At 40.3% G+C, this 21,941-nt stretch overlaps 1 protein-coding gene and 1 pseudogene across 1 annotated transcript; one reads left to right on the forward strand and one right to left on the reverse strand.

Annotated features, from left to right (window-relative positions):
- Positions 1-3,481: 3,481 nt before the first annotated feature.
- LOC107541168 (mitochondrial adenyl nucleotide antiporter SLC25A24-like) lies at positions 3,482-21,379 on the reverse strand. The gene is made up of 9 exons (XM_087828146.1): positions 21,014-21,379; positions 18,592-18,718; positions 17,421-17,508; positions 15,918-16,029; positions 11,307-11,465; positions 10,043-10,195; positions 6,215-6,382; positions 4,275-4,425; positions 3,482-3,657 (listed from the first exon to the last, which is right to left on the reverse strand). The coding sequence occupies exons 1-9, from the start codon at positions 21,377-21,379 to the stop codon at positions 3,482-3,484; spliced, it is 1,500 nt and encodes a 499-aa protein (XP_087684272.1).
- On the forward strand, positions 11,933-13,558 carry LOC107541163 (large ribosomal subunit protein uL16-like; annotated as a pseudogene).
- Positions 21,380-21,941: the final 562 nt, after the last annotated feature.

The following is a 21,941-nucleotide window of genomic DNA, read 5'->3' on the forward strand; positions in this document are numbered from 1 at the left end:
CACTTGTCAAAAAACCTCAGGCTCTCCCTCTCAAGATGGGTGCAGATACAAGGCTCCAGGTTCACTGCCCAGGGAAGACAGAATGTCTTACGTATAACATGGGATAGGGCACCAGGGAGAACCTTTCTTAACGTTCTTTCTGGTACTAAGTTCTCAAAATCCTCCTCGGAGGCTCCTGGGCTTATCTTTAGATGCTCACTGGTGGAAAAGTTAATGATGTGCCAGGGCCTGAAACACTGCATTCCCAGTGACTCCCAGTTAAAGGAAAGGGGAGTGGGCATTTTTTGGGAGAGGATATGTATGGGTGCACAGATAGATTTTCCTTACTAAATTGGATTGACTTGGCTTCAGTATATCAGATTATATGTAATTTGTCAAATGTTCAAGTCAGTTCCACTTAGAAACAAGTCAAAAAAAAAAAAAGGCAAAAAAATAAATAATTTATTCCTTCCTCCTGAGGTTTTTCCTCTCTGATTATAGATCCACTACCTTTGTTAAGAAAAAGACTCTCCTGGGACTGGCATCCCTGTGTCTTCTAACAGAGTAAGACCACTTTTCTTACAGCTCAGTTCATACAAACAGCTATATGCTAACTGCTTATAGGAAAAACACACCAGTGCCAGTTAATTCACTCCATCATTCATTTACCTCGGTATGGACTCCTGGATGTTTATTTTACATGAGGGGTTATAATCCAATACTACTTCATCAATTTTGTTGCTCAGATTGGTCCAGCTTTGGTGACTGGAAGCTCTTTTAGTTGCGCCCTGCACCCCTTTCCTATGTCCCCACTGATGTGTGTGTGTGCACGCTCAGGTTCCTCATATATACAGCATGTCCCCTCAAAATGTATACACATTTATTATAATTACTAATTCCAATGGGTTAAGTCTGAAAAGAAACATCAATTGAGCTATCAGCTGTTAAAGTGTGTATGCATTTCTTCAGGGACACCCTATATTTACTTCCCAAGTCCTAGAATTGGTTATTTCTCCAAGGAGACCTGGTGCCTTTATTGGAGAGTGCTATTAGAAACTCAGTTTGAGAACTGAGAGGCTGTACCCCAAGAACAACAGGCTAAATCATCACTTTAAGATATTTTACAGAATGTCCAAGCCATAGCCAAGGTTGTGGCAGACAGTAGGCCTTCGTGTGAAACAGAGGCCCTGAGAGTGAGGGCTGAGCACAATCTTTAAGGAGGGACGGAGGGACGGAGGCAGGGAGGGACGGAGGCAGGGAGGGAGGGAGGGAGGGAGGGAGGGAGGGAGGGAGGGAGGGAGGGAGGGAGGGAGGGAGGGTTAAAAGATCTGCCCAAAGCACTGACCTCTCTAAACTCAGTTCCTCAACTGAAAATTGGGATAATCATCTCAACCTCCTAGCGTGGTTGTTAGAATGAAACAAGAGAATCTTTTAAAGTGCTTTGAAATAATACCTGGCACAGAGCAGGCACTTAATCAAGTTTAATTTTTTAATTAAAAATAAAGACAGCATTGGACTTTGACCTCTGATACAGTAATTGGGTCCACCTCCCCTAAAGAGAAGCCCTTGTAGAAGTCATCACTATAACTCGGCTACAGCAACACCATCCTACTTGGTCTCACTGGCTCTGTGTCCCCCTTTCAATGGCTTTGTTCTGTTGTCAGTTATCTTCTACCAGAGCACGTGATTATCACTCAAAGCCACCAACCTACAGCGGTAGCCGCACATCTCACCATACCCTCCTAGGCATCGTGTGTTTGAAAATGACTAGGCTACCGGTGATGCCCTAATGCTCCATGGGCCTCCCATTTCCACATTACTGCTCAACATGTTTCATCGATTTGGAAGGCTTTTAAAACATCTATCTGCACAGCTACCACCATCACTCAAGTTTCTTGCACAGTCCTGTATCTCAAATGAGTTTTGCCTTCCTCCCTCGGGGCATCCGTGGCTGAGTTTAGCTCAAGTTCTACAAGTCTCCTCTCTCTCCTACTCCAGGTCTCCCATCCTCTCCCTTATGAACAAGGTCCCCAACTCCTCCCACCTTAACTGGGATGGATCTGAGTAAAACACTCCTCAAAAATACTTTCTTCTCTTTGTTCTAATTCCAGGCCCATCTTCTCATTACTTATTTGGTTTCCCAGGCACTTTGATACCAGGGAACAGTGTGCCCGGAGAAGGGATGAAAGTGTTCAGGTTTGTGGGAAGTAGGAAGCTCCCCTCTAAATTAACAACTTTGAGTTGTGATATGTGTCTCAATCTTGTAATTTTTAAAAATATATACATTTATTGATTTCGGAGAGAGGAAGGGAGAGGGAGAGACAGAAACATCAATGATGAGAAAGCCACTGATCAGCTGCCTCCTGAATGCCCCCTGCTGGAGATCAAGCCCAAAACCCAGGCCATGTGCTCTGACTAGGAATCAAACCGCAATCTCCTGGATTCTAAGTTGATGCTCAACCACTGAGCCATGCTGGCCGGCATGAGTAATTTTTAATTAATCTATCACCAAGAAACTGATCATCCTGAGGAAATTAATAAAGGCAAATGTTTGGATCAGCAAGGCTAAGACTCAAAGACTGGGCATTAGTCAGGTTAGCTGGGTGGTTTGTCATTTGAGGCATATTGTGACCAAGCAGCCCATTGCCACTCTCACCTCACTCTTAGTGAAATAAATAATTCCAACAGAGACTAGGATTCTTTTTTTTGTTTTTTCTTTTTTAATAAAAGTGAAAGGAGATATTTAGGATGTCAAAGGCCTGGCTCCGTCAACTCCTAAGTTGAATAAGAACTGCTTCAACAAGTATTAAATAACGCATTTAATTTTTAAATTCTTCCTCTACAATTTTTTTCTACTAGATGATAAACAGAAATGTGTTCAATGCTGATTTGTTCTCAACGCTGACTCCCTTTTAACAGCTGCAAATATCAAGAATAAAAATGAACCAATGGCATTTAGATTTGCAAGGAGAGGTACCCAGAGAAGTGAGGATACTTTATCGCACACCATTATTCCATCCACGCTCTGGCAAAAGGAACCCTGAGACCAACTTTCCATTCTGCTTAAAGAAGACAAATAAACTCTAATCGTTTGCTGTAACATCAATTTTAAGTGCACGGATTTTTCTCTTAGTGAATAAAACAATTTCAAGCTCAGCTTTAAAAAAAAAAAGTTGTTTAACTACAAAAAGGTTAACACAAACTGTGACCACTAACCAAATGTTTACAATGTTACTACAGTACCTATAAACCCAACAGAAAGGAGGTTCAAGTTAGGATTCGAGGGAGGAGATGTAAAGAGAATTCTGTGAGTATTAAAGACTTTAAATTAAGGAACTTTACCAAAATGATTACTTAATTTATAGATTTTTATAATAAAGAGAAAATGTTTTAACGATTATTTGATGCTTTTTTCCCCCTTTTAGGAAAAGACCAATTTTTCTTTATAACCCAGGTATTATCTTACAATTAAGTGATCAGAGTAATGACAACAATTTCACTTCTAAATTAGTCCAAACTGCCTTTTCACTTTCTCGTAAACCACGGAGCCGACAATCACTGCAGGGAGCACTTTTAAGATGTTTGGGGTGAGGCCCCTGAAAAATCCCCTTTTCCCTTCTTTTTTATATATATCTTGAATGAGACGAATCATAGAAGTTTTTCCTTTTTCCTTCAGGGCTATAAATTGAAGACAAAGATCAGTGTGATTCAGTATTTAATTTTTATACATTAAGATGGTCCAGTGATTAATGAGAATTTACAGGGGCTGAAATTCCTTCAGAGTACACCTCTCTCTCTACCCACAGAATATCCTCTGCAGTCCAATATCCTAGTCACTAGACACATGACACTATCTAAATCTAAATTAATTAAAATTAAGTAAACCTGCCTGGCCAGGCATAGCTCAGCGGTTGAGCACTGACCAAGGATCCAGGAGATTGCAGTTTGATTCCTGGTCAGGGCACATGCCTGGGTTGCAGGCTCCATCCCCAGTTGGGGGCGTACAGGAGGCAGCCAATCAATGACTCTCTCGTCATTGATGTTTCTATCTCTCCTTCCCTCTCCCTTCCTCTCTCTGAAATCAATAAAGATATTTTTTTAATTAAAAAAAAAAAATTAAGTAAACCAAAAATTCCCTTATCTCAGTTGCATGAACAACACTTCAAATTTAATAGCTCTTAGTACACCATCATAGCAGCTGGTTTCTAAGAATATGGTTACAGGAAACCTGAATATTAATTATTAACTTTTTAAACTTATTATTACTTCATTTAATACACACATACCCCACTCACCTTGAGCCTGCATGCGTGTTCTAAGAAGGCTCAGAGGGAAGCTGGCTATCTGACCACTCGCGTGAGACACGGTACTACATCCCAGAGAAATCATTATCCCGGGGTCCACAGAGTTTCCTGCATAATGTTCTAGCCAATAGGTCTTCAAAAGCTGGAAGAGAAGAAAGCAATAAACGTCCTTTATCCACTGTGCAAGCAGAAGCGGAATAAATTCATTGCTCAACAACTTCAGTAAACATTCCTGAGTAGCTGCTTGATTCTGAAATTATACTGAGCGTTTTTGTCATTTAATTCCTATAGAAACCTGACACGTCAGAACTGTTGTCTCCATTTCATACATTTTATCAACAAGGAAGCTCATTCAGAGAGACTAAGGTATCAGGTCACAAAGATGATCAATGGGAGTCCAGGTTGGTGGCTTGACTTCAGTAATGGTTCTTTCCACGATCTTTACAGAAGGTTGTTTCTAATCCCTGTACAGAGGAGGCTGTCCCCTGTCCCCGCTGTCCTCTCAGGGACAGGGCATGCAGATGTTCCCAAGTAAAGGAGTCATACAACCTCAGTTACCTTCTCTTATGTTTGTATCTGTGTAGGTTCTGTTTATTTGGGGTTTTGTTCGTTTCATTTTGCTTGACTGTTTGGCTTGTAATGCTCTTCAATGACCCAAGCAAAATTCCGGAGTCTCGAGGATTTACAGATTATAGAAAAGACTGCTAATCCACTCTAGGTTAACAAAACCATAATTTCTCAACTTTTAAGAAAGATTCATCTTTCCATATTTGCTGTTCCTTGCATGAAAGTAGTTGGAAGGAATTATTTTGCAACAGTGGGTTTAAAATATCACTAAGTGGCTTTCGAACTGTTCATTTATTAAAGGATACAACTTGACAGTTACATACTGGGACAATTTACTATGAAATGTATAATTTGATGCTTTAAAAAAAAAATTTCAAATATGTCTTTGCTCGGTGTGTAACAATAGAGAGATAAATGTATAATATCACTCTGGTATGAACAGTAGAAATTAAAGAGTGGAGGGAGGCCAACATTAAACAGGAGCAATGAAATTATTTAGTAAGATCACAGAAACAAGAAAACAAACAGGGAAAGAAGTACACATTATAATATTCAATACTTTAAACTTCTACCAAAAAGAAGTCAGCATATTAAGGGCTAAATGAAACTGGCTATCTTTCTTGTGATGGTGGTACCACCTGCCAAAAATACCACTGAGCCTGTGCCTAGAGAGCTGTCCTTCCCGTGCTGAGAATGGATGGAAGCTATGCCAGTCACATGCTCTCGTCTGGTTCTTATGACCAGAGGAGTGTTGTTAAGATAGTCTACCTGAAAGGGTTACATGGTCATAAAAATAAAATGGCTGAAAGGGGAGGGACCTGGAGTCCTGCCTATTCAGCACCACACTGTCAGGATACCTGCCCTGGCTCCATGCTGCCTCCCCAAAAACCGTTTCCTTTCCACTATTCTCATTTTCACAACTGTGCAATAATATCTCTGTTTTCTCCACCTTAACCGTGTATCAGATTCTCCTAGAGAGTCACAAAGCCTGAATGCCAGGCCTCTCCCAGGAATAATTAAATCAGAGTATCTTGGGATGTAGCCCAAGAATCTTTTTATTGATCCAGACATTGGTAATTCTGGTATGATCCAGAGATGAGAACCACCATTTTGTCAGCATTTTGGTCTATAATTATTATTACCAAAAACTAATTCACACACCAAAAAAACACCAAACAAAAAATTATTAGAATACCAGACAACTAACATATATATGAAAAGCCAGAGAAAACCATTCAATTCACTTCTTGGTCAGAAGCTATTTCATGAAAAGTCATTTATAACCAGGTTTTTAGAATAAAATCTATTATTGTACCAAGTTTTCCCATCTCACACATGATGTTACATTACAAGAATAAACTTACCTCGTAAACAGTGAGGTCTGTGCCTGCATAGGGGATAATGCCGAGCAAATTGGGGATATAGCCTTTGAAGAAGGTCCTGACACCTTCTTGTTTCAGGAGCTTCTTGCCACAGTCAAGGATCCCTGAATACTGTCCAGTGTTACTGAGAGCCAGTCTGGTCTTTATAACCTGAATGTGAGATAATGTAGTAAAAACACATTAATCAGAGTCACTCAGCTTATCTAGCAACCTAGGAAACTGTATTATAGCACAATGTTTACTAATTATCAGAGAAATCAAAAAAGAAAGCAATCCTACACCTAATTTTGATTTCTTACTAACTCACTCAATAATGAACTGATATAGTATTACAGCTTTTTTTAACAGGAGAATATGACTCATCATCATGGCTCTGATGGATACATCCACTCAACCTCCCTTACTGGGCTGTAAAGCAACATATTATGAAACAAATGATTGGAGACACCATTATTGCTTCAAAATAAAGCAACTACAGCCAAAATCCAAGTTTTAAAAAAGTACATAGTCTTGTTCAAGTGAAGAAAATTCTATGTACATTTAAATACATACTCTGGGGACTAGGGCAGCAGTGAGGCCTATAAACTATAATTTAATATGACTTGGGCTCATTGTGTGCTCATGAAGCAGTAACATAAGAGAGGCTACGAGGCCTATAAACTATGATTTAATATGACTTGGGCTCATTGTGTGCTCATGAAGCAGTAACATAAGAGAGGCTACGAGGGCCACAGTGGGCTCCAGTAGGTGACTGTGATCAGTACGCTGCTTAATGTAATTCTTCTGACAGAACCTCACTCCTTGTCCTCTTAACTTCCATTAAATGAATTTAAGGGAACTCTACATAGTATGATAGGAGAAGTAACTCTCCAAAGAAGCCAACATAAAAAATAAAAAAGTCTCAACTCTGTCTTGATTGGGCAAACTGTGTGTCCTAAGGGAGCGCCACTGAGCAAGCAGGTGGAAGCCCTTTGTTTTATGACCTTCTCTGCAGGACCCTACACTCTGGATAACCCCAGTCTTAAAACTCTAACCTCTCCAGGGCAGTGCACTTTCTTCTTACCCAACATCTCTGAATGTCCAATTCTAAGCCAAACTCACACATTCTATTCATGTCTTTCATGAAATCCCTAGCTGGAAATAATTTCTCCCCTCTAAATTTCCACTAATACTTCCTATTGCTCTCTCTTCTAAAATCTGTATTTTCTATGTTGGACCATCATCATGGATATACATGTTTTGTCTCCCTTCTAGACTATAAGAAGCTCCATGACCAAATGACTGTCTGACTCATCTCTGGATCTAGAAAAGTACCTCACACGGAGTGGGTATGCAGTATTAATGAGTAAGTCAATTAAACAGCAGACGACGACACTGTTATCTTCTTGGTGCATCTATAATACTACCTTTATCCTAAACAACAAAAAAATACACTGAGGCCAACTGATACTTGATATGGGATTTAAATCTTATAGCTATAAAATTGTTTATTGAACAAATTCTTGATATGGGATTCATTTATTTCTTAAAAAGTTATGAAGCATTACTTTAGCTAAAATTTTATAATAGTACATACCTCCATGGGGTAAATACAGGTCTGAGCAGTTACACCAGCCAATGATCCAGCTATAAATCTCTCAAAAATTCCTATTTTAGCACCATCAAAACTAAGCCATTTCTTATACTGTATAAATAAAAATATTAAATGTACAATATTACTGAAATGGAATATATATTGTTTCTAAGTTTATAACATTAATACTACAAAATTATTTGTAAAAGTATTCTAGACACCTGATATTAGCATCTAGTAGAATACTTGATTTCAATTTTTATGCAATTGTCTAAGGTAATAAGAATCTTTTCCCTTTCCTTCTGCAGAGTAAGTTGGCAATATTAAGTAACTTAAGCACATTCATGAATGTCATACTATTTCATAAAAGGTATACAAATAACACAAAGGTGGCAGGGACTGTATCTTTTCTCTTTTTAGCCCCACACCTTCCATGTGGAAGGTACTTAATATTCTTTGGCTACTGGGTAATCAGGAATAGTAACCTGATGCAAAAGGCTCGGTTTGTTACACGGAACAGTTTATTCTGGTTAGCTCAAGAAAACTGGGAGGCTACTACAATAGCACACGTGGAAATAAGGAAAACATAAATATCAGCTTAAAGGTCAGGCTTCACAGGAACTAAGTCAGTCAAGTTTCATGAGACTGAAAATGGAAACTCATTTAGAATCCAAGACAGCCTTGGAAGCAGGTTATCTTGTCTCCTCCTAGGCAAGATGCTTTCCCGTTTGCCTTTTCCAGTGGTCTCTCATCAATACAATTCAGCTCCTAAGAACTGACTGGTTCTCACATCAGCGGCTCCCCATCGGGAAGTGCGACTGGTTTGGTTCACGTGGCAGACACCATTGTCTGTTCCCAGTAACCGTTATCATCAACTTCGTTTTAGTAATGGAGCCAACTCCACTATAAACTACATTTCCATCGCCTCCCTTGCAGCTAGATTGGGTGGTTCAGTGACTCAATTTGGCTAATGAGATAGGAAGGGAAGTTGGGTATGCAAATTCTGAGACATCTCCTTAAAGATGCTTGGACTCCTCTTTCCTCCACCTGGGAAATGGCACATGGTTGTGACCTCTGAAGCCATGTGCTGAAGATGGCAGAGCTATACTGTTAGCCCTGGACCACTTGCCTCTAACATAATGAAGCTACTGTATTTTGGTCTCTCTTTGTTACAACAGCTTAGAATGAACCCTAACCAGTACAGAAATTGGTTACTAGCTGTAGGGTACTGTCATAACTAAAACCTACAATACATGGTCTGGCTTTACTGTTAGGACACAGATACTGCAACCTAAGGAGGTGGTGATCTGTCCAGTGCTTTGTGGAAATGCTTGATGAAACTACCTCCTGTGATAACTGGGAAGGTAAACCATGTGCTTTCTGAGCCTGAAGTTCTAGGAAAACTGACTATAAAATATCAGCATGTTGGTCAGTGTTGACCACTCCTTGCTGCTTTTAGCAAGATCTAGGAGACATGAACTAAGGCATCTTGCATTTTTTTTGCCTTTGGGCCTTCTCCAAAGCTATCGGAGCCTGCGGAAAACAGAAAACCTGAGACGTGCAAAGAGCACTCTTGGACTCTTATGTAACACTAATAACTTGCACTACTTAAAAATAAACATAGCTCACCCAGCCGGGCATGGCTCAGCGGTTGAGCGTCAACCTAGGATCCAGGCGATCAGGGTTCAATTCCTGGTCAGGGCACATGCCCGGGTTGCGGGCTCAGTCAATGACTCTCATCATTGATGTTTCTATCTCTTTCTCCCTCTCCTTTCCTCTCTCTGAAATCAATAAAGATATATTTTAAAAAAGAAAAGAAAAATTGGATTCTTCATTTAAAAAAAAAATAAACATAGCTCATCTCAAAGTGAATTATTTAAGCAAAATCAAAGTCCTATATCAGATTAACAAATTTTAAATAAAGCATTCAAACTGCTCAAAGGGAAGCCAATATTGAAATATTTTGTGAGGGCTTCCTTCACTGCAACACTAAAATTAAAAGAACTACTAATACACATCAGTTATGGTAATATACTATAATCCATGGGACATCTTTTATAAACAATAGCAATATGAAAACAAAAAGTAATCAAATGAGAATGTACAAAGTCACTCATATTTAAGTTGATATCTACTGCTTGAGCACACTCATTTTCTCTCATGAAAGCCTAAACTTTTTAAACATTCAATTTAAAATCTGATCTTTGTTATAAAATTCCACAGACAACAGCATTTACCTGTTCATAGGCCCCAATCTTGATGGCCGTCTCAGGTGCAATTTTGAAAACATTTGCACCATTTCCTCGCCAAAGAGAACGAATTCCTCCTTCTTTTACCATCTGTCCAAACCCACCAATTAATCTCATTCTTTTTGACTGTGAACTATGAACCTAGAAAAAAAAGAGAAGATATTCTCAGACTAACTAATATGGCTGTGCCTCATTGCCTGGGGCCCAAAAGAGCTGGCAGATCTGCAAACTTTCCAATCTCTCTAAAGATGATGATGCCCATCAGTGCATCAGCGTGTTGTCAGAAAGCCTCGAAACATAGAAGGTGTGAAACCCAAGACCAAAGTCCCTAAGATTCAGTACCTTGTTGCTCCACATGTCCTGCAACACACACATCGGCCATGGCTCTGAAGAAGTAGCACAGTAATAAAACTAACGAAGAGGCTCAGAGTAAAGAGGCTACAGAATTTGGATAGGAGAATGAAGGAAGACAAAGAAAAGCACCAGGAACAGACTGCCAAGAGATGGAGGCTGTCCACTCTGACAGCTCCTACCTCTAAATATGAGTCGGTCAAAAATAAGATCAGACATCAACCAAAAAACACCCCAGCTATTCATAATCCATTACCAAATGTCACGATGTTACCAAAATTCCAAAAGACAATAAAAAACAAGGTATGTAAATTTAATTACAAATTTAAGTTCACTAGATTGTGGATTATTAATTTTTGTATCTTTGCAGAGAAAGTATGCAGCAAATATAAAATTTTAATTACTTCACAGATTAAGCCATACACTATATTATAACTACTGTTAACAATCCATTACTCAGTAAAATAAAAGGTAATTAGACAACACTACTTCTAATGAGATATTAATCAATAACCCACTCTGGTAACTTAACTTCCATTTTAGAAATATTCTTAGTACTGAAATAGTAGAGTAAAACTAGGCTATTAGGTAGGTGTCAGAGTCTAGAAATAACTAATAAATTAGACTAATGGTGTCTTATCACTTCTTTAGTAGACTTATGTTTTTGAAAAAACTTCTAATAGAGTGGTTGGTTCTATTATTATTTCAAATGAAAATTCATTTAAACAGTATACAAGCATCTTTAAGAAATTTTTTAATATTGAAAATAAGACAATTTACATTTTCAAAAAATGTACAACTTTAATGACTAGTATGAAATGTATCAAAACATTTCCTTTGCAAGTTATCAAGGATTTTCAGGTGACTTTAACGCGTAAGGGCCAGTGACCATGCAATCTACCTGCATCATGAGTTTCAAGCGGTCAAAAGGCGCGGTGCACGTCCTTGAAATCATGCTAGCTATTCCTCCTGCCGCCAATCGCCGCCACCAATCTCCAGAACGCTTTTCTTGCTCAGTAAATTCATCTGGAATAGCTATGCTCTCCCCTATGTCAATTATCTGATAAAATGTAAAATCAGAATTAGATGATAGAGAAAAATGCAAACACTTGATAAATTAAGAGGATAACTTTTTACAAAGACCAAAAAAACCACAAGATTTTTTTTCATCTTTCACCTCACTGGTACTAGACCAAATAATTTTTAATAATGCATTCAGATATAGGTTTAATGTAAAATCAATTCCCGCTGATGAAAGAAATTGAAGAAGACACAAATAAATAGAAAGATATGCTGTGCTCATGGATTGGAAGAATCAATATTGTTAAAATGTCCATACTACCCAAAGCCATCTACAGATTCAATGCAATCACCATCAAAATTCCAATGGCATTTTTCCCAGAAATAGAAAAGAAATCCCAAAATGCATGTAGAATCACAAGACCCTGAATAGCCAAAGTAATCCTCAGACCAGAAGAACAAAACTAGAGGCATCACACTCCTGCTTTCAAACTATACTATAAAGCTATGGTAGTCAACCCAGTATGGTACTGGCATAAAAAGAGACACATAAATGGAAGAGAACTGAGAGCCCAGAAATGAACCCTGACTTATACAATCAACTAATATTTGACAAAGAAGCCAAGAATACTCAGTGGAAAAGGACAGTCTCTTCAATAAATGGTGCTGGGAAAACTGGATAATCACATACAGCAGAATGAAAGTGGACTCCTATCTCACATCACTTATAAAAATTAACTCAAAATAAATTAAAGACTTAAACATGTGAAACTCCTACAAGAAAACACAGCAAAAAAGCTCCTTGACATTGGTCTTGGCAATGATGTTTTGGATTTGACACCAAAAGCATAATTAACAAAAGCAAAAAATATGTGGGACTGCATCAAACCAAAAAGCTTCTGCACAGCAAAAGAAATAATCAGTAATATAAAAAGGCAACCTACAAAATGGGAGAAAATATCTACAAATCACATAGCTGATAAGGGGTTAATATCCAAAATATATTTTTAAAACTCATACAACTCAATAACAAAATCCAATGAAAAAAGTGGGCAAAAGAACTAAAGAGACATTTATCCAAAGAAGACATACAAATGTCCATATATATGAAAAGATGTTCCATATCACTAATCATTGGGGAAATGCAAATCAAAACCACAATGAGTTATTCCCTCACACCTGTTTGAATGGCTATTACCTAAAAAAGAAAAAAGAAATAACAAATGTTGGCAAGATATATATACACATATATACACACATATACACATATATACCCAGAAATATATATACATACACAATGGTTTATTATTCAGCCTTAAGAAAGAAGGAAATCCTGCCATTTGCAATAATATGGATGGGCCATGAGGATATTATGCTAAGTTAAATAAGTCAGACATAGAAAGATACTGTATGGCATTACTTATACATGGAAACTAAAAAGCCAAATTCATAGTCTCTTTCCCTTCGGCATGCCACTGAAGATCCTGGTGTCACCAAGGGCCGGCGCCCCGCCCGGTGTTACGGGTATTATAAGAACAGCCGTACCCAAAGTCTCGCTTCTGCGAAGGGGTCCCTGATGCCAACATCCACATCTTTGACCTGGGACAGAAGAAGGCAAAAGTGGACGACTGTGGCCACGGGGTATCAGACAAACATGAGCAGCTCTCCTCTGAAGCCCTGGAGGCTGCTCTATTTGTGCCAACAAGTACATGGTGAAAAGCTATGGCAAAGATGACTTTCACAACCAAGCGCGGCCCCACCCCTGCCACATCTTCCACATCAACAGGATGTGGTCCTGTGCTGGGGCTAACAGGCTCGACAGGTATGCGGGGGTGCCTTTGGGAAACCCTAGGGCACAGTGGCCAGGGTCCACATTGGCCACATCATCATGGCCATCTGCACCAAGATGCAGACAAGGAGTATGTGACTGAGGCCCTACGCAGAGCCAAGTTCAAGCTCCCTGAACTTGGCCGCCAGAAGATCCACATCTCCAAGCAGTAGGGTTTTACTAAGTTTAATGCAGATGAGTCTGAAGACATGGTGGCTCAAAAGCCGCTCATCCCAGAAGGCTGTGGGATCAAATACATGCCTAATTGTGGTCCCCTGGATGAATGGTGGGCCCTGCACTCATGAGAGTCTCAGTGCTGCCCCCTCCTTACACCCAACAATAAACCCTACTTCCTGTCCGAAGTAAAAAATAATAATAGAAATAAAAAGCCAAATTCACAGAAATTGAGAGTAGAATGGGCTGGGAAATGGGGAAAATGGAGGAAATGGGGAGACATTGGTTAAACGGGACTTCCAGTTATGAGATGAGTAAGGTCTGGGGATCTCATGTACAGCACGGTGACTGTATTTAACTACACAGCATTTATCACATGCTTGAAAGTTGCTAGGAGAGTAAATCTTAAATGTTCTTACCATAAAATAGGAATATTATGTGAGGTGATGAGGTGTTAAGTAACCCTACTGGGGTAATCATTTCACAATATATAAGTGTATCAAATATCATGTTGTATACCTTAACTTGAACAATGTTATATACCATTTATATCTCAATAAATCTGAAAAAACAGACAATGCAGAGAAAAGCACATGAATGTACAATATTTATATCAAGAGCCCTAGCTAGTTTGGCTCAGTGATTAGAGTGTTAGCCCTCAGACTGAAGAGTCCTGGGTTCCATTCCAGCCAAGGGCACATACCTCGGTTGTAGGCTCGATCCCTGGCCCTGGTCCAGGCTTATGGGGGAGGCAACCAATCGATGTGTCTCTCTCACATCAATGTTTCTCTCTCTGTCCCTTCTACTCTCTCTGAAAAACAATGGAAAAATATCACCAGGAGAAGATTTAAAAACAAAAAAAACTTACATGAAGAGAAGTTTAAAATGCACTAAGAACCAGTGAAATGCACATTAAACCAACAAGATATCACTTTATGCCCTACAAAATGGCAAATACAGAAAACTGGATAATGCCCAGTAACAGTAATCTATAGAGAAGAAAAAACCACCCTGCACTGCTGTGGGAGTGAGCTGCCCCAGCAAGCCATTCTGGCAAATAACATGGTTAGAGGGCATTCTGGAAAGTGAAGACTGGATACCCTAGTAAAATTTATAAATGCATATTCCTTCTGACTCAGAAATCCAAATGACACTCTTTCAGATACATAAAAGAAAAGCATTTTGTGGGTGGGGAACTGGAGAAAACCTAGATGTCTATTACTAGGAGAATGGGTAAAGGGAGATGTTACACACATGCTATGCAGTAGTCAGAAGCAATAAGCCAGATGAATGCATAACAAATCTTAAAACATAATGTCGTATGATCAGTGCATGAAATCTGATGTGGCCCAGCCGGGTGTGGCTCAGCGGTTGAGCGTCGACCTAGGATCCAGGCGATCGGAGTTCAATTCCTGGTCAGGGCACATGCTTGGGTTGTGGGCTTGATCAATGACTCTCTCATCATTGATGTTTCTATCTCTCTCTCTCCCTCTTCTTTCCTCGCTCTGAAATCAATAAAGATACATATAAAAAAAAAAAAAAAAAAAAAAAAAGAAATCTGATGTGGCCCTCAGCACAAGACTATCTGTGTGAGTTAAAGCGCACACATGAAGCAACACTATGTGATTCCTAAGAATGCATCTACATTCAAGGACACAGATGGAACATGAGACTAAGTGTCTACCATAATAAGTAACATTCACTGAACACATATATTACCTGTTTAGCCCTTTTCTAAATACACTAACTTACTAATTTAATTATCAGAGCTCTTAATATTATTATCCCTAGTATATAACTGAGGAAACTGAGGCACAGAGGGGTTCTATAACTAGTGGGTGGCAGATGTGAAATTCAAACCTAGGCAGTCTGACTCCAAATCTTATGCTCTTAATCCCCCCCTATATTGTCTATGAAGTGGGGGGGGGGGGTAAGAAGTCACAAGGATGGATACAAATAGGATGTCACGAACAAATAATTGACTTAACCCCTGCATAAGAAAAAAAGTTCCTAATTACAAAACCTCATTCGTTCCTCACAACTCCAAGGCGAATGGTTACATAAAAAGAGGAGAGGGGGTGACATCTTTGATCCTTTCTGACTCTAAAATGTTGAGCCTTAACCTGACTTTACATTTCCTATGACAGAAGCCCAAACAGAGCACATGATATCTGTGAATAAAGAAGAGTACGTAACTTTTCTACTTTTCTAGGACAGTGGACTCTACCAGAGTAATGTATCTGAAACACAAAAGAAGCCCTTTCAGCAGATGGGCATCCATTTTAAGTTCTAGGTTTTAGCAAACAAAGAAATCATGGTAGCTGTGTTTGTATATATAATACTAACACTCCTCATTAAATTAGTAAAACAGTGTGAGAGAGAATACTGTTATTTTAGTCACTGAGGCTGGAAGTATTATAGGAATTGTATGACCATAATAACAGCTATGACATTTATGACAAATAAAAATAAAGTACAAAGTAATCTTACAGTAGAACGCTTCCAGAAACCAGCAATTTCATTGATATTTGCTGCAGGATGAAGTAAAAAGTAGTACTTCCATTCATCCCAGTCTACTGTCATTGTCCCATCAGTATCAATGCTGAAATTAAAAAAAAAATTGTGCTTACTACATTTATAAAAACACATTACATGCTTCTTACATATTTATTGTAAAAGCCACTCCTTTGGACTTCATGAATATTGCTGTATTTTCATATTTAATAGACTTTATTTTTTAAGAAGAATTGAAAATATATTCCTGGCCGGGTGGCTCAGTCAGTTGGAGCATCGTTTCATACACGAAAAGGTTGTGGGTTCAATTCCGTTAGGGCACATACCTAGATTGTGGGTTCAATCCCCAGTAAGAGCACGTAAGGGAGGCAAAAGATCAATGTTTCTCTCTCTTTCCCCTCCTCTCTCTCTCTAAAAATCAATAAAACATATCCTCAGGTGAGGATTAAAAAAAGATTTTTTGAGAATACAACACAGAGAGTTACACCAGTTTCCCCTAATGGCAACATCTTACGTTATGATGGTACATTTATTACAATTAATAAACCAATATTGATACGTTATTAACTAAAGTTCACACTTTACTCAGAGTTCCTTAGTTTTTAACTAATGTCCCTTATTTGTTTTAGGATTTCCATGTAGTCATGTCACCTTAGGTTCCTCTTGGCATGACAGTTTCTCAGACTTTCCTTGTTTTTTGGTAACTTTGATGGAATTTCTTTTGTATTGCTTTTTAATTATTTATTTGTATTTCTCAAACACATGCCTGTGCTCTTTTAAAGGGAAAGGCTATTTAAAGTCACCTTTGTATTGCTAGCACTGAGCACTCAGAAAATGTCTGTTGAATGAATGAATAAAACTGGCTGAAGATGAACCTTATACCTTTTGACTCTTCTAATAGTATTTTTACCTCTAACCCTTTTCTCTCTACTTATAGCTTTTAAAATCAACATTAAAATAACCTTTTATTTATGAATTTAAAGAAAAGACTCACTTTTTAACATGTGACATTCAGGATTTACTCAACTTTCAAGCATCTCAAAACAAAAAATACATCAGATGTTGTTTCTTTAAAGTCTGAGTAAAAGGTGGAATTAAGTGAAATGCTTTTACAACTGCATTTTTCTTAATGGAAATTCTAAAAAACAAATTCCATTCTGCCAACAGAAAGATCAGTACGATGTCCAGGTCTAGCCAAGAAGAACTAATGGGTGTAGAATTTATCCTTTCACTATAAACAATTACGAAACTGGACGCAATATATATATGGCCAAACGCTAAGCTATGCATGACTCCATCCATCTCACAAAAGCAGTTATTAGAGGGCTGTGAGCTTAATGGAAATTCTGTAGCTGCACAATGTTAGAATAAAGGAAGGGAGGAAGAGAGGGAAGGAGGAGCTACATTTATGGAAATTAGTTTCTAACAGGGAATATTAAACAAAAATGAAAACTATTAACAATAAGGATAAAGGCTGACCTTTGTAGAATTTTTTTTGCCTGAGCTTCAGAAATACGTAAACCCAGTGATTCCAAAGTAGCAATTAGTTCTGAAGTTTCTATTATTCCTGTAAAAAGTAAAAAAGTGTCAAGTTAAAGTCTCTAAGATAACAAGGCAAAATATACTTAGAACACAAGAGTCTTAAAAAGCCAGTGTGTTTCATAGGCCTTTCATCCCATATTCACAACCCAAAGACTAAAAAGCTCTAAAATTAAAAGACGTTTCATCAACTACACTTTAATTAAAAAGGGCTTTACATTCCAGAATGAAAAAAACAAAAACAAAAAACAAAATAAAAGACATTTTGTAAATTTTGCACCAAAATTTATTTGGTGGCAGAACATGCCTTAAACTGATGTGAAGTTAACTTTAGACCATTACTTATCTAATTTAGTGTTATTGTTTATTTGTTTCACTAAAGGAATATTCATGAACAGTTGACCTTTGCCCTGGCCAGTGTGCTCAGTGGTTAGAGCATCCACCCAAGAACGGAAAGGTCTCAGGTTCAATTCCTGGTCAGGGGCACATACCTGGGTTGCAGGTTTGATCCCTGGCCCCTGCTGGGGCAAGTGCGGGTGGCAACTGATTGACGTCTCTCTCATATCAATGTTTCTCTCCCTGTCCCCCTCCCTTCTCTCTCTAAAAATCAGAGGAAAAAATACCCTCAGGTGAGGATTAATAAAAAAACAAAAAAGGAAATATAAAAATATATTAAAATGCTAAACCTGATCTCTAGATAGCAGAGTTACAAGTAACTCAGTTTCTTTCAGGAGCTTGTCTGTGTTATCTAACTTTCCTGCAACTGAAATATTTTCAAAATCATCAAGAAAACAATAAATATCATTTTTAAAAACTACCATGATGCTTTCAGCTCATATACTACACAAGAGTGGAGAGACCTACTCACTAAGCCAAGAAGCTATAAATTCAGAGGGCAAAAATTATTTTATTAAAATGATGACAATCAAACAGAAATTATAACACTAATAGATGTAGTTTATATATTATTCTTAGAAATTAAAGAAATACTGCGTAACAAGTAATAGAATTGAATCTTTGATAGTAGGAGTTAGTTGAAGGCTAATAAACATATCCTGTAATATTGTTATTTGTGCTGAGCTAATTGTGAGTAAAACACACATACACACACCATCCTTATTTCGGTCCAGCCTGTTAAATGCCAGCCTCATTTTTTTCTCATGGTCTGTAAGGTATTGCAGAAATTCTTGGAAGTCCAATCCTGAATCAGCATTGGTATCTCCAGCTTTAAAAATTTCCTGCAAGAAAGAAGAAACCACTGCCAAGATGCGTTGCAAGTAAAGCCCCTGTACCATTCTAACATTGGCCCATTTCACTCATGCTAATTATGATTTCCATCCGCAGCCACTAGCCTGGTTTTTCACTCACAGCTACAAAGCTAAGTGCATCAAGTAACCTTTTATTTTAAAGAGTGTGCAATACTACAGTCAATAGCCACCATGTCATTCCAAATTATCACCAATCTTAGAAAAATTTACCTGCAGTTATCAATGAATGCCAAGTACCTTGAAAGGATACTAAGATACATAGTTCTTGCCAACAGAGACCTCATTAAATGAGATAAAATATGTGAAAGTGTAGTATGACCCACAGCTTCATAGTTTGAGACCTATAAAGTAAGAGTGTATGTTCAAGTCTCATTAGGGTGTTATGCTTTTGTAAATAAAAAATTAATAATCCTAATTTTTAAATGCACATCACCTGTATTTCTAGTGGATTCCCAAGTCAAGGACACAGGTCGTGTCCTGTTCATCTTTGTACCATCAATGCCCGGCACAAAGTACAGCACACAAAGGCCTTTAATTAGTATTTGTTGAACTGAAAAATACTGCGAGCTGGGCCCTGGACTAGGTCCTAAGGATTAAAAGAAGAGCCTAGGCTGGTGTGGCTCTATGGTTAGAGCCTCGGCATGCACACAGAAGGGGTGCAGGTTCGATCCCCAGTCCCCATTGGGAGGCATGCAGGAAGCAACCAATTGATGTGTCTCTCTCACATCAATGTTTCTTCCCCTTTCTCTCTCTCTCCCTTCTCTCCCTCCTTCCCTCCCTACCTTCCACTCTCTCTGAAAATCAACGGGGAAAAAAATCCTCCGGTGAGGATTAACAAAAAAACAAACAAAAGACAGGAAGATACAGTCCCTGCCCTGAAGGAAATTACAGACTAGTAAAGGTCACTCATATAACCAGAGAGAACACATTGAGTGACATAATAGGAAGGTATTTAAGGCACAGTGGAGTTTCAGGGGATTCAGGAGAGCCTGTATCCCTGCCATTCCTCTCTGATTCCTACCTCTCTCAGGTTTCTTCTCTGATATCCCTTCTCAGGTTAGCAGAAGCCTGAGATACTTGACAGGCTGAGGTGCAGTGTCCTGGAATTCTGGGCTGGAGAAGGAAGTAGAACCAGAGACCGTTCTAAGAGACAGTGCCCAGAGACAAAATAAAAATAAAACCATGTAGCCCTAGCCGGTTTCGCTCAGTGGTTAGAGTGTAGGCCTGAGGACTGAAGGGTCTGGGGTTCAATCCCAGTCAAGGGCATGTACCTCCCTTGCAGGCTAGATGCCCAGCCCCCATCAGGGCGCGGGTGGGAGGCAACCAACTGATGTGTCTCTCTCACATCAATGTTTCTGTATCTCTCTCTCCTCCTTCCACTCTCTCTGAAAAGCAATGGGGGAAAAAAAATATCCTTAGGTGAGGATTTAAAAATAAGTAAGAAGTAAGTAAGTAAACAAATATAAAAAACCATGTAGATGGTTTAAGTCACCCATCTGAAGGAACTAAGCAGAGTTCGAGGACACAGGTCTGAGATAATGATATAAAAATTAATTCAGAGCAACAGGTTTTGGAGCACAGAACCCTGAAGGAATTTCCTGAGCCATGGGAACATCTGGACTTCACACACACACACACACACACACACACACACACACACACATACACACACACCCCTCTCACTGGTACAGAGCTGAAATAAGTGGGGTAGTATCTGAAGACTGTTTAGCACTTGACAGAGGGGAAGTAGAATAAATGACACCCTGAAACTTCCATCTGAACCTATTTTTAAATAATCAAGTCAAAGGCCCGTCTAGAGAAGGAAGACACCCCCTCATTTAGCCGAGGTCCTAAACAATCAGCTACAGAGGAAACCCCATGGATCAAGGTCTGACTCGCCCCAGACCCTGGGTCGGTCAGAAAGAGCCGCCAGCTCTGGGGACCCATCTGTGCCTGTCCTGAAGTGTGAACGACCTAATTAAAGAGGCCTCCGACTCCTGCATTCACAGCAGCTAACACAGCTCCTGAAACTCTGTGCGGGTTCAGTGAATGCTGAATGAAGTCACCAGAAACCCACTCGGCCTCTCCCACCAAGGCCAGGAGGAGGCGTCCATCATGGCGGACAGCGCCCGTCTGAGGAAGGTGGAGCCCTGCGTCGCCGGCGGCACTATCTGTGCGCCAGGAGCTCCAGCAGGGGCGGGTGTGGCTTCCCAGCTACCCGGCGTCTCCGCAGACGCCCGGGGCCATGTTCCCTCGGTCAATCACCTTCTCCGACTGCAGGCCGAACGAGGAGCTCCAGTTTCTCAGCCCTTCCCGGAGCTCGATGATGTCCACCACCCCGTCCCCGTTGCGGTCCAGGTCTTGGAAGAGGATCGCGTAGGGGAAGGAGTCGTCGTCCTCCTGGCAGGCCGCCCTGGGCAGCACGAAGCCCCGCAGCCAGCGCAGCGCGGCCCGTCGGGTGGCGGCCGGCGGGGTGGGCGGTGGAGGCCTCAAGGCCGCCTCTCCTTGGGGCCCGGGCGAGGACATCCCGCCCTCCGGCCCTGCCACCTGCTGTGGCCTCGATGATGATGATGATGATGATGATGACGACGACGCCGCCAGGAGGCCGGTCCAAGCCGTCAGCGCAGCCATGGCAACGGCCCAGCCGAGCCGCCAGGTTTTGAGCCTCCCAGGGCCAGGGTACCGGCGCCTATGGGGCTGTCGAGCGCTCCGACCGGGAGCCTCCACGCGACCTCGCGGGAACCCTGGCGAGCGCCACGCGAGAGTTGGCGCACCGGAAGCTGGAACGGCGGACTTCCTTCCGGCCTAGAGTCGACCCGGAAACAGAGGGGACCGGAAGTGAATTCAGTGCCCTGCATGGAACCTGAGCTGCGTGTCCAGCATCTCCCGGTGTTGACTCTCTGTCTGTGGCAGGTGAGTTGCTCTGACTTGCGCCCCTGACGGCGGCGTCCAGTGCCCTGGTGCCGCCCCGCCTCGCCTCGCAGGGAAGGTCATCGCCTGCAGTCAGGGTCCCGTTGACCCTGCCGGAGAGTCCGGAGAGGGCGGCCTTCCCGCCATTGGAGTGTGTGGACAACTGATTTGGACAAAGAAGCCATACAGTGGAAAAAGGAAAGGCTCTTCGATAAATGGTGCTGGGGAAATTGGAAAGCCACCTGCGAAAGAATGAAACTGGACTGCTGTTTGACACCATACA

The sequence above is a fragment of the Miniopterus natalensis genome, chromosome 19, assembly GCF_054644295.1.
Source record: "Miniopterus natalensis isolate mMinNat1 chromosome 19, mMinNat1.hap1, whole genome shotgun sequence".
NCBI lineage: Eukaryota > Metazoa > Chordata > Mammalia > Chiroptera > Miniopteridae > Miniopterus > Miniopterus natalensis.

Excerpts from the sequence above, each read along its gene's own strand:
- LOC107541168 (XM_087828146.1), bottom strand. The coding sequence starts at position 21,379 with ATGGCTGCGCTGACGGCTTGGACCGGCCTCCTGGCGGCGTCGTCGTCA. Across the intron at positions 18,719-21,013 it reads TCGGCCTGCAGTCGGAGAAG|GAAATTTTTAAAGCTGGAGA; the intron begins GTGATTGACCGA and ends TCTTTCTTGCAG. Across the intron at positions 16,030-17,420 it reads GCAAAAAAAATTCTACAAAG|CATTGATACTGATGGGACAA; the intron begins GTCAGCCTTTAT and ends TTTTAATTTCAG.